Raw genomic sequence first — 13,335 nt, forward strand, 5'->3', positions numbered from 1 at the left:
AAATATTTACATGGTACTTTATCATCTACAAATCACTACATATGTTTCCTCATCAGTCCTGGAGATAGCCCAAGGAGGCCGGTGTCCTTACACTTACTTCGTCTGGCTGGCAAGGGTGCACAGTCTAGGGAGGGGAGCATGGTGCCCAGGTCACACGGTGGTGGGCAGTGGGGGGAGACTCTAAACCCAGGCTGTCTGGCCTCTTTCTCTTCACCTCTCTGCAGCACTGTGCTGTGCAGAGGCAGCTCCTCTCAGCCCTGCCAGGATTGGAGGCGGTGGTTTTTGTTGTCACTGTCATCATTCCTATTTCCTGCCTGAAGGCTATGAGGTGATCCTTCAAAGGGATGCCCTTAGCATTGCTTTGGGCATCCCAAGGCCAAGTAGTTTTCCTCCAGTCTTTACTAGTTCCTTCTCCTCTGTAAATGGCCGGATTCGAAACATTTCTTGGTTGTTGCATGGGCCTGGACCACCTCACTTTACATGTAGGGAAGCCCAGGCTCAGAGTTGGGCAGTGATGCCTGACTTCCGGACCAGCACCACTTCTGCTCTGCTGTTAGATGTCAGCGGGGAGGGCGGGGGTAAGGCAGGTATGGAGTTTGTCAGAGGCAGGCAGATCTCGGCTGTTAGGAAGGGCATCATCCAAGAAACTGAAGCCTGAGGGTGGCTCACAGAAGGCGAATCAACCAGAACAATCTCTAAAGACTAGGACATTGATTTAGTCATGAAAAAGAGCCTTTATGTCTCAGGCACCGTGTGAGTATTGACCATTCAGAATCACTCTGTGCCTCACGTTGTGCTCTGAGTATGTCATACATTATAGTCATTCATTTAATCCTTATGAAAGCCGCTGAAGTCAGTTTCAGTTTATAGATGAGGAAACCAAGGCTCAGAGAAGTTGAGGAACTCACCCAAGGACTCCAGCTGCCTCAGTGTAACTAACCCACAGCACATAAAGGAGAGGCAGGTGGTGCTGTGAGAGCTCCTGGCTTGGAGTCAGGGCTGAGAAGATATCCCTGAGGGAGTGGCAAGGCAGCTGAGACCTGAAGCAAGAGTGGAAACCAGTAGAAAAGTGCGGAGCAGGCAGAGGTAGGCACACGTGCAAAGGCCCTGTGGTGAGGTGTGCAGTGTGTTTGAAGAATAAGGAAATGACTGGAGCACAGAGCAAGAGACATGAGATGTGGGGAGGCCCAAGGGACAGAGCAAGGCCCCCAAGGTGGTAAAGGACGACCCATCAAGTAAGGGAAAGGCCTTTGGGGAGGAGAGGTGGCTGAGGGATGGTGGGGCGGTGAAGGGCTGTGGCCCAGGCGTTAGAGGAACCTTTCTCCACTTGGCCCCCAGAGGCCAGATGTGTGAACCAAGGAAAGGGTGGAGTGGGGAAAATCCAAGCTTAAGCCAGTTAAGGAAGAAGGACAGAAAAGGCTCTGGAGGCAGGGCCAGTGAGAGGACAGGCCAGGAGCTGATGCCACCAGATGGCAACTGCTAATGCTTCCAGAACCTCCCCTCTGCCCTCTGTGACTGTCACCTCCTTGGCCCAGGATCACAAAAAGCAGACAGACTGGGCTAGTTTGCAAACCTTAGGAAACTTAACTGACATCATCAGAGTGAATGATGTGACATCTTGAGCCCATCCCGATAGAGGACATTGTTCTTAAAGTTTATACAGACTAGAGCCTTTTTTCAGTTTCCTCTCAAATTCATCCCCCCTTCCCCCCATTCCCTGTTCTATGACAGTCTGCATCCTATACTAAACAGGCCCCATCAGGAGAAGCAGAAGGGACAGCTGTTAGTGGTCCTGCTTAGGGGCCCAGCTCACCAGCTCCCAACCAAGAGGCCCAGGTGCCTGTGACATGCCAGGCCAAGAGCACCACTCAATCCCACCCATGTCCCTGCAGCAGGCAGCATCCACCCTGCAAAGTCAGGCAGTTCCACACAGTAATAGGTACAAGGAGAAGGAGCCGATCTAAACCACCTCCCTGGAGAAAGACCCTGTTATTCAAGAGTAAATAGTACCAGATAAAGTCCTCTGAAAGTGAGGACCGTGTATCATCATGAGTCATTGAGAAAAGGCATGTTTAGGAGAAGTATAATAGTACAAAAGCAAATTTAACTTCTGCTGCATTATTCTAAGTTAGCACTGCAACTGCATGCTGGTTCTCAGATGTGCAAAGAGCTCCTCAGGCCAAAGGTGGCTTCCAAGAGCCAGTTCACTGCGCTTACAGCCTTCAGATGCTCTGGGCCTTGGCTCTTCTAGACTGGACTTGCCTAACCTTGACATCAAGCATTCCTGCCTCTTTGGTTTTGCTATAGGGCATGAATTTCTCTTTGTAACATTCATACTTTTTCTTTTGCAACGTAAGCTTGGCCAACCAAGAGAGAGTACCCATTATAGCTCTCGTGCTCTGTACACATTGGAGAGCCTAGATCAGGACACATGAGATGGGGAGACCCAGCTTTCCTTCCCTGCAGTGTCTTTCTAGCTGTGGCCCACAGCACACTGGCGGGTTTTAGAATCCGTTTAATGGGGCATGAGCAGCACATTTTAGGAAATAGAATAGAAAATAGCAACATGCTTTTGCAGATAGAAAGGACAAAATGTTTCAGTTATATATGTTTACATGAAAACAGGGTGTGATATAAAATGCATTTTTTACACAATCAATAAGATTGAGCATTTTGGCCTAAAATTTTTTTAAGTGAGTATTAACCAAACACCTGCCTCATAATATAATAACATCAGCAAGTCTTATTAGGCATAGTAATATTAGCAAAGCTTGTGGACTCTCAGCCTGCAAGCCACGTCACTTCCAGATGAACCCACCCCAGTACTGGAATTGTAATGTGTGCTCGAGTCTGCTCATTAGTTTGTTAGTTTTGGATGAGTTATATATTGGAGGTTTACCAGAAATGAGGAGTTAGTTGGTCCTAAGTCATTGTTTCTTTCTGTTGCCCTTTTTTTATGGTTGTCACTGCAGTGCATATGATTTTATTAAATTTACACAGTACCAAAATGGTGAAAATAATTTCTTTAAGAAGTCACAATCCAATCGCTCAGAGACCAACACTGTTCACCTTTGGGGAGATTACTCTGCAGTGTTTTGTGTCCTTTTTCTTTGTTTTTTCTTTTTTAAAGAGATGGGGTCTTCCTGTGTTACCCAGGCTGGCCTCAAACTCCTGGCCTCATAGGATCTTCCCACCTCAGTCTCTTGAGTAGCTTGGATTATGAGCATGCATCACCACACCCTTAAATTTTTTTAAAAATATGACTGAGATAAATTTGGGTCTGTAATTTTATCTCCTGCTTTCTTTAATATGAAATATATGCAGCTACTCATGTCATTAAGAACTCTTTTTCATATAAATTTGCATAGATGTGCTAAAATTAATTTTTAAAAAATTCCTACCTGTTGGTTATGTGGATTTTCAAACTTTGTATAAATGGTGCTACAATGGACAGCTTTGTGTCTAAGGCCTTCTAATCGTTTCCTCACAGTAGATGTCTGAAAGTGGAATTACTGAATCAAAGAGTCAGAATCAAGGTATATGTATATCTGAATAACTTTCTGGAAAGAGCCAGTGAACAATTCCACTGGCTGTGAGTGTGTGAGAGTTTGTTCGTTTCACTGCAGCTTTGCCAGTATTACATCAGTTTGTTTTTTAATCTTTATTTATTTGATAGGCAAAAAAAGGTACCTTGTTTTAATTTGCATTTTTTGAAACACTAGATAGGTGAACCTTTTTTCTACATGTAATGGCTGTTTTTTTTTTTTTTCCTCTTGAGAGTTATCAGGCAGGTCCTTTAAAACTCAGGGGTTTTTAAAGGGCAATTATCGTTAACATCTTCAATCAGTTGTAGATGCAGGAAACAATTATGGTTTTAATCATCTGCAGCTCCCTCCTAAGGTTAGCAGGCAGTGAGGGCTGGAACCCTGTCTTGCCCTGACCTCATTTCTCAGGCAATTAAGGCTAAGGTGGTGTTTAATAATAAAATTGTTGTCAACCCTTCCATTTACACTTTAGCCCTCTGCAGTTTGCACAGTGCCACCCCATTCATTATCTCAGGGTGAGCTTCAATGCAGCCCTGGCAGGTCACATTATCCCCATTTTACAGATACTTAGCGGAAAAGGGGCGGGCCTGGGATGCTGGTGCTAATCAGTGGTAGAGTGGGGATTCCAGGTGCTCTGACTTGGCATCCAATGCTCTGTCATACCCTCCAGCCTTTGGATTGTGTTGATGGAATCTGGAGGGCATTTTTCCAGCTTATTTAAAATTGTTTGGATGGGTTGGGATGAAGGGAGAATCTTACTGTTCTTGAGTCCACAAGACGTGTCTATGTGGGGGTCTAGAGAGGAGCCCCTCTGGCCTATGGGGAGCCCATGAAATGGAAGAAAGTTTGAAGTCTGGGCTTATTCAGTGGATTTTCCCCCTTTTCACTCTTAGTAGAGAACAATCTACCAGAGATGATACATTTTTAATTTAATTTACATTTTGACCATATTTATTAATTTTTAAAAATATGTTTAATCCGCTGCTGCCCTCTGAGGATAGGACCTGTCTGCTTCCAGCTACCCACACAAGGTCTGATGGGGAAATGTGCTAAAATTAATTTTTAAAAATTTCCTACCTGTTGCTTATACAGATTTTCAAACTTTGTATAAATGGTGCTGCAATGGACAGCTTTGTGTCTGAGGCCTTCTGACAATCCCATAGCCATCACATGAGGGACTGTTATCATCCCCGTTTTGTAGATGAGGAAACCAAGGCCCAGGGAGATGAAGTATCTTGCTCAGGGTGACCCGGCTAGCAAATGGGAGAAATGGGCTCTAAACCTAGACTGTGACAGGTTTCTCGCTGTGTTGCCCAGGCTGGAATTGACCTCCTGGGCTCAAGTGATCCTCCCACCTCAGTCTCCAAGTAGCTGGGACTACAGGTGCATGCCACCATGCCCAGCCCAGTCTCTGTTCTTTGTTGTTGTTGTTGTTGTTGATTTTTTATTTCCATAGATTATTGGGGAATAGATGGTGTTTAGTTACATGAGTAAGTTCTTTAGTGGTGGTTTGTGAGATTTTGGTGCACCCATCACCCAAGCAGTGTACACTGCACCCTATATGTAGTCTTTTATCCCTCACCCCCTTCCCATCCTTTCCCCCTCTATCCCCCAAAGTCCATTGTGTCATTCTTAATGCCTTTGCATTCTCCTAGCTTAGCTCCTACTTACACGTGAGAACATACGATGTTTGGTTACTTCAGTCCTGAGTTACTTCACTTAGAATAATAGTCTCCAGTCTCATCCAGGTCACTGCAAATGCCATTAATTCATCCCTTTTTATGGCTGTGTAGTATTCCATCGTATGTGTGTATATATGTATACACACACACACACACACACACACCACAGTTTCTTTATCCACTCGATGATTGATGGGCATTTGGGTTGGTTCCACAATTTTGCAATTGTGAATTGTGCTGCTATAGACATGTGTGTGCAAGTATCTTTTTCATATAATGGCTTCTTTTCCTCTGGGTAGATACCCAGTGGTGGGATTGCTGGATCAAATGGTAGTTCTACTTTTAGTTCTATAAGGAATCTCCATACTGTTTTCCATAGTGGTGGTACTAGTTTATATTCCCACCAGCAATGTAAAAGGGTTCCCTTTTCACCACCTCCATGCCAACATCTACTGTTTTTTTATTTTTTTTGTTATGGCCATTCTTGCAGGAGTAAGGTGGTATCACATTATGGTTCTGATTTACATTTCCTTGATCATTAATGATGTTGAGCATTTTTTCATGTTTGTTGGCCATTTGCATATCTTCTTTTGAAAATTGTCTATTCATGTCCTTAGCCCACTTTTTGATGGGATTGTTTGTTTTTTTCTTGTTGATTTGGTTGAGTTCATTGTAGATTACGGATATTAGTCCTTTGTCAGATGTATAGATTGTGAAGATTTTTTTCCCACTCTGTGGGTTGTCTTGTACTCTGCTGACTGTTCCTTTTGCCATGCAAAAGCTCTTTAGTTTAATTAAGTCCCAGCAATTTACCTTTGTTTTTATTGCATTTGCTTTTGGGTTCTTGGTCATGAAATCCTTGCCTAAGGGTTTCATGTAGAAGGGTTTTTCCAATGTTACCTTCTAGAATTTTTATAGTTTCAGGTCTTAGATTTAAATCCTTAATCCATCTTGAGTTGATTTTTGAATAAGGTGAGAGCTGAGGATCTAGTTTCATTCTCCTACATGTGGCTACATTGATTGAAAAAGGTGTCCTTTCCCCATTTTATGTTTCTGTTTGCTTTGTCAAAGGTCAGTTGGCTGTAAGTATTTGGGTTTATTTCTGGGTTCTCTATTCTGTTCCTTTGGTCTATGTGCCTATTTTTATACCAGTACCATGCTGTTTTGGTGACTGTGGCCTTATAGTATAGTTTGAAATCAGGTAACGTGATGCCTCCAGATTTGTTCTTTTTGCTTAGTCTTGCTTTGGCTATGTGGGCTCTTTTTCAGTTCCATATGAATTTTGGAGTTGTTTTTTCTAATTTTGTGAAGAATGATGGTGATATTTTGATGGGAATTGCATTGAATTTGTAAATTGCTTTTGGCAGTGTGGGCATTTTCACAATATTGATTCTTTCCATCCATGAGCATGGGGTGTGTTTCCACTTGTTTGTGTCATCTATGATTTATTTCAGCAGTGTTTTCTAGTTTTCCTTGTAGAGGTTTTTCACCTCCTTGGTTAGGTATATTCCTAAGTATTTTATTTATTTATTTATTTATTTACTTACTTACTTACTTACTTACTTACTTACTTACTTACTTACTTACTGCAGCTATTATAAAAGGGGTTGAGTTCTTGATTCGATTTTCAGCTTGGTCGGTGTTGTATAGAAGAGCTACTGATTTGTGTATATTAATTTTGTATCCGGAAACTTTGCTGAATTCTTTTATCAGTTCTAGGAGCTTTCTGGAGCTGTCTTTACGGTTTTCTAGGTAAACAATCATGTTACCAGCACACAGCGACAGTTTGACTTCCTGTCTGGTTGCTCTGGCTAGGACCCAGTCTCTGTTCTTAATCTCTGAGTATTGATGCCTCTGAGCCTGGTATGCAGTGATGATGTTTTCTGGGCTTAATGGAACATTCACATCCACCCTCTTTTCTCATCTGAAAATGTGTGTATAGGGGGCAGGGGGCGTTGTAGGAATAGAGTGAGAAGTGAATCTCTGTGAAGACAAATCTGGCAGCTTTTGGGCAAAGGGAAGCAAAGGCAGTTTAAACTCTTATTCTGTAGCAGAAGGAAACTGGGCTCCCGTTGAATTTTCTGAAAATCTGAGGACTGGAAAGATGCACAGAGGCGCAGGAAAGGAGACCTCGAATCTGGGCCATATGACTCGGGAAGAGTCAGTCCTGCCCCAGGCTCAGCCTCCCGCTCTGTCCAGGGGTTTGGGGTCCTGCATCCCGGGGCCTCTGCAGCATTGACAGGCTGTGATGGTGGGTGCTGGGGAGATTCTGACTCAGTATGTTTTTATTGAACTCGGTACTCTTTCAATTAGATAATTTATTTTCCCCAAGACGCCCATGGGTTTTTCAAGTATGAGTTGAACATTAACAACACTGTGTCAATTGAATTAATGGTTAAAAGGTTTAATAAGACTTTCTGTGTCTGTTTTCAATTTCCTCCACAGGGACGAGAGAGACAAATTTTACAGGAAACCATTCACAACTTTCACTCTTCCTTTGAGAGCAGCGCCAGCAACACCAGGGCCCCTGGCAACAGCCCCTGTGCGTGATCCTCCTTCCTGCGGCCACCAGCGTGAGCTCTCTGAATCCCGGGACCCCTTCGCATGGCCACAGCCCCAGCCCTGCCCCCATCACACTGCTGTTGCTTAGTCACGTTGTTCCCTTTGCTCGGGATGCCCGCTTCACGTCCACTGCATTCGTTGGTAGTACTTGTTGCTGCAACGAACTTCAACACACAGAGACAGATTCCCATGTAACAGTCCAGTGGGGGTGCTTCTGGTTGGCAGGTTGGTTCACTCAGTGATGCAGGCACTCAACTCCTCCTTTCATCCTGTGCTCCGCCCTTCCTGGGAGCCTCAGAGTTTGCTTCTGGCTGGCAGCAAGGGAAAGGGACGATGGAGAAGGCACAGCTGCTTCTTACCTGCTTTGCTCTTAACTGACACACATCACTCCTGCTCATGTCCCCTTGGCTGCTGTTAGTCATGTGACCCCCGCCTGGATGCAGAGGAGGCCGGGATGTGCAGTCTCCACATAGTGGCTTCCCAGCAACAACTTTTGACTTAGATGGGGGGTATGTATTATGGTGAGAGGTTAGCCCTCCTGCCACTTCGTCCCTTAAAACTTCTAAGTTGTCCCTCCTGGTCCAAGTCACCTGTCAGATGGAGTCTTTTTGACCCCCTTTCAGCCGCTGGGTCCCTCAGTGCTATGTGTGTGACTGCTGTAGCATTCCACTGCACCTGCTGCATACAGCTTACAGCACGCGTTCGAGATGCGTATGTCAAATGCGTTTTTCTTTATTGCAGAGACAGTCTATTATAGAAGGAAAGAAGTAGAGGCCTGCTGTGTGGATCCCTTCTTCTTCCTAGCTTTCAGATTGCTTATCTGCAAAGTGGAGGGTCAGACCAGATGATGCTCTGGTACTCCACAGTGCTCACCCGTATCACTGCAGGGCTTTCTGCACTGAAAGTGGAAGCAGAAGACTAATGGGTCACATTGTGAAAGTCCTCTGGTGCTCAAAGGTTCTAGGCAAAGAAGTGAAAATTTGGAATTTTTTTCTACATCCTGTCAATGCTGTGTTCCTCAAAAGGGAATTGGCTTGTGTAGTTTCCTACCATATCGTATTATACTAAATTAGAGGGGCCCTGACTTTTAAAACCCGGTGGCTTTCTGAAATATTTTCCAGTGAGTGACTAATTCAGCCAGTGCTTGTTGCATTTATGTTAGATACCAGGTGCCGAGTGTGCAGACACCATCCAGAGCCTTCAGGCTCTCGACGGGCAAGAGAACACCTGTAAATAGATGGTCCCGACATTGAGAAGCAGCATGGTAGAGTGGGCAGACCTTGCGCTCTGGACTCAGGTTCAAAGTTCAGATGCAGCTCAATGGCCTTTTAGTTGGAGCTTAGAACCAGTGTGCCCAAAGTGCTGGGTCTGCAGGAAGTACCCAGTAGATGGTAGGCTGCACAGAATTCTAATCTCTACCCTGAGCAGTGCTGAGCCACAAGTTACTCTCCTTGGGAGGTGCCATCTCTCATCTGTCTCTCTCCCAGCCATGAAAGCCCACTCCCCTATGCTGGCTTTCAGAGGACGTCGTTACCTTACTGCCCAGAGCCTCGTCGTTTTCTTCCCCTGCCCTCATAGTGGGTGTTTTTCCTCTAAATCCTCTCAGCCTTCCACCCACAGAAGCCAACTTTCCACAGGACTGAAGACAAAGTATTTCATTTAGCTGTTACTGACAGACACCTTTACAAAGGTTTCTCATGTTCCAGCCTTTTTAAGGAGACAACTCATTCGTCCCCTACTGTGTGTTGCAGCTTTATCTTTGTCATTTCATCCTCATGGCCACCCTGGAGGGGGCATCGTGTAACCTCATCTCACACATTGGGAACTGGATGCTTAGGAGAGGGAAGCTGCTTACCAGTTAAACAGCCCAGAAGGAGCAGATCTGGGCTCAGAACTGGACCTGGTGGGCTTGCAAGCCTGTGCCTTTTCCACTGACTCCTATAGACTCTCGGAGCTAGAAGCACTTCAGATTCTTGTTTTAATTTACTGATGGCTTCAGGGGTTAACAGTAGGCCTAGAATTGTTTGCCTCTGAAATTCATGGCCCCTGACGTTATGTACTTTGAGGTTTTGTGCCTCCTTTTTGCTGTGGTGCTGTTGTTTTCATAATCATATATAGTGGAAGCTATACCAGTAAGTCTGATTGAACACCAGTGATACACAGCTGTGCCAGGGGGTCACCTCCCCACAAATGTAGACCTCCATGAACTCAGTGGATGACCCTGGACGGAGCGGGGCTATTCCCGTTTTGCAGACAGGACAGCAGAGGCTCCAGACAATGCTTCTCTTTTCTTTTTCACTGGACTCAAGTGTCCGAGGCTTTTCCTCCTAGGAAGTTTGTGTGCTGGTTCACGAGAGGTCCCTGGCGCCCTTTCTGGGCATGTTTGGATGTGGACGATAGGGAAGAGAAAGGGCACCCCAGCGGGGGCATGTGCGCAGGCAGCACGAAACGTGTAGGCTATAGATCGTCAGGGGGGAGGGGTCAGTTGGGTGCTTGTTTTTGTGATTTTTGGTCCTTTATCACCCCCTTCCCTTCCCACATGTGTCCCCAGCCTGCCTTCAGGAGGCTGTGCCCCCCAACAAGAAGCACCTCCCTTGCTCGTTGACCTTCACCAGCATTTCCCAAAAGTGTGCTCCTTGGAACCCTAGTTCCACAGGATGTTAATAGGTTTTCCATAAAGAAAAGTAGGATGCATATGTGAAAGTGGGGTGAGGTTCCCTGGTCAAGTAGGTTTGGCAGACACTAAGTTAAAGCAAGCTACGTGATCATCTTTGCTGCAGGCCTCTCATAACCTTCAGCATGCCCACACGTGTCAGGCCTCTTCACAGGACCAAGAAGCTCATAGCATCTCCCACATTACTCTCATCACTTCTCCAAGGTGCTTTTGTAAGACTGGAATTCCTTGGACACCACTGGGGAAGCCCCGCTTTGACTGGAACAGCGGCAGGCAAGAGGCCTCGCAGCCCTGGGAGTGGGTCAGGGCCGTTGGTGGTCACCTTTTTTCCCCAGCAGCTCTCTGCAGAGGTGGTCTGCTTGGCAGTGGGACATCGGGACGGGGCCTGCTTTGAGATGGCAGGGTCCCTGTTCCGAAAGCTCTCCAGCCTTGAGGGTGTTGAGCTCAGGCTCCACCCTGAGCTCTCCTGTAGGGTGGAGGGCGTTGTTTCCCAGCACCCAGGCAGTGTCTTGCTGGTGTGTCCTGGGTACTGGGTGTCCAAGTCCCCGCTGGCCACAGAGGGCTCCTGCCTCTAGTTCAGTGCCGCAAAATTGTATGGAGGCCAGCTGGTTTTGTGAGGAGAATGTTTACTTTTTAATTCTTTTGTTTGCCAACATTTACTGAGCATCTACCCTGTGCCAGCCCCACTCTTATGCTTTGCCTCCAAAGATGAAAAAGGACTTCTCTGCCCTCAAGGGAACCCCACAGTATCTTAGAGGAGGCAAGCACGTCTGTGAGATGGTGTGGTGATGAAGCGTGTTGGGTATATGGCTCAGGGAAAGTCATCGATGATGGCTCAGACTCTGCCTGGGCAGACCCCAGAGGAGAGAACTGGAGTGGGGCCTGGAAGGGCAGGTTTAGGCAGGAAAGAAAAAGGGCATCCCAACCGGGGCATGTGCAAAGGCAGCACATAATGTGTAAGTTCTAGATCGTCAGGGAGGAGGCGTCGGTTGGGTGCATGATTTTCTGGTTTTGGTCCTTTGAAATGAGTGGAAGCAACCTGTTACCCTGGGAAGAGCACTGGACGTAGTCAGACCTAGCGCTGCGTGACGTTGAGCATGTTTCTTACTCCCTTTGAGTCTCAGTTTTCCTTTTGATTACAAGGGGATAGCAGCCCCCATGGATCAGGTGAAAGTGAAAGCCCTTTTCACACTGGAGCAGTGCAGATGTGGGAAACCTCAAAAATGGTTGCACATTTTAAATCCTTTCATCTCATCTCTCTTCTTTCTTCTCTCCCTTCTGCCCTGACGTAGCCATGGCTGTGTCATAGCCATGGAGGCCAGAAGAAACTCCCTCCAGCAAGAGGTAGCAGCTGCTGACGTGGCTCTGCTGGCATCGGAGCCCACAGAAGTGAGGAGTGGCCGATGGACCTGCCCCCCAAATGTGCCTGACTCTGGGTCTTGCTGTCAGTGAGATTCCCAGCACGGCAGACAGAAAGGTAGTTTGGCCAAGTCGTAGAAGCTGATCTAGCGGGTAAAAAGGGGGCAGGGAACCCGTCTCTTTTGCTCTTGCCTTGGAGCTGCCTGAAGACATGGGCCAGGCCGGAGGCTGGACAACTTTGGACAAATACGCTGACCTGTGCTTCCAAGTAAATGCCTCCTGAAGAGCCCGGGACCCTTCCTAGGAGAATTCTGCAGCCAGAATGAAGGTGCCATCAGCAGGAGGTGCTGTGAAGCACTCTCCTGTCGCTGTCCTTGTCCATTCCTAGCAAGTTAATCGTGTCTTGTTAACCAGCAGTTCCTGTTCAGCGTGTAAAGAGACCTGATATTTTCCCTAATAAAGCTGATACCAAATTTTGCAGGCCTGGCCTGCAGAAGGAATCTCCCTGGGTGAGGTGGGTCCTCTGGCCTCAGGGCGCTCTGCTCCTCCTTAACATGCAGACTGAGTGGATTTAGTCCCTGCCTTAATTTCAGCCCCCCAGCAGAGAATCCAGTCCCCAAAATAACAGTTGTTGCCAAAGCTTGGGAATGACAGAAGGGAAATGTACACAGAATCACGGGTAGTGAGCTCGAGCACAAAGCCCAGTTCATTGTCCTCGGCTCTCCTGCCCGGCACCACGCTTCCTTCCTGAGGCCGAGACCACATCTCCCTGCCCTTGAGACTCCCTTTCCTCCAGGACCCCCACCACCTCGGGGCCCTGTCCAGTGGAGTGGAGCCATCTCGCATCAGCACAGGGACCTTCCCAGGTGTCCATTTCCTGCTGGAGCCTTTTCCAGGGCAGAGGCACAGGGCATGGCCATCCTTGTCAGGGAGACTCTGTCTCGACCTCCAGGTGGCTGGAGTGGGTTTGGCCTTCCCCTGTAGAGCCCTCACTAGGGCCACTGTATCTACTACCAGGAGTCTAGAATGTCATTTTAGTTTCTGCCCAAGAGAGTGAGTTTCCATTTTCCTCACCATAGACACTTTTTATTATTTTATTGTTATGTTTATGCAGGGACTTAATTCTTTGAAAGATTATTGTTTGTCGGCCTGTGTGTATTAAATGTTTTGAAGTTATCTTCCCACTTTGACTGCATTCATCCAAGGCGTAAAACACTGCCCAAATGCCTGCCTGTCACGGCTGCTATGGAGCGAGCCCCTGGGGCCACCAGGCGCAGCTTCTAGAAGTCACCTTGCCTCATCTTCACAGGAACCCTGTGAGGCATCCTGAAACTCCTCTTTCTGTCAGTGTGGTGACTGTGGCACACAGATACTAACCAACTTTGCCGAGATCACACAGCTGACAAGGGACAGTCTGGTCTGAGTGCAGGCCTCACACTCCCTAGTGTCTTGCTGCCTGTGGTCAGCACAGAGGGGAACGTGGAATTTGAATAAGCCCAGCCAACAAGACAAA

General features: G+C 46.8%; 1 protein-coding gene across 5 annotated transcripts in view; it reads left to right on the forward strand.

Moving 5' to 3' along the window:
* The window catches only part of ANKS6 (ankyrin repeat and sterile alpha motif domain containing 6), a 64,668-nt gene extending 52,364 nt beyond the window's left edge, over positions 1-12,304 (forward strand). The window contains exons 15-16 of one of the 5 annotated variants that reach the window (XR_002729758.3): positions 7,673-8,014; positions 11,756-12,304. Coding sequence is in view for 4 of the 5 variants with exons in the window: in XM_023202876.3 (XP_023058644.1) it covers positions 7,673-7,769; positions 11,756-11,772 (114 nt within the window). In the remaining variant the exon portion in view is untranslated. Of the gene's footprint in view, positions 1-7,672 lie in introns of all 5 variants that reach the window. The other 4 variants (XM_023202889.3, XM_023202876.3, XM_023202900.3 and 1 more) reach the window with 4 other exon arrangements.
* Positions 12,305-13,335: the final 1,031 nt, after the last annotated feature.

The sequence above is a fragment of the Piliocolobus tephrosceles genome, chromosome 14 (assembly GCF_002776525.5).
Source record: "Piliocolobus tephrosceles isolate RC106 chromosome 14, ASM277652v3, whole genome shotgun sequence".
Classification (NCBI taxonomy): Eukaryota; Metazoa; Chordata; class Mammalia; order Primates; family Cercopithecidae; genus Piliocolobus; species Piliocolobus tephrosceles.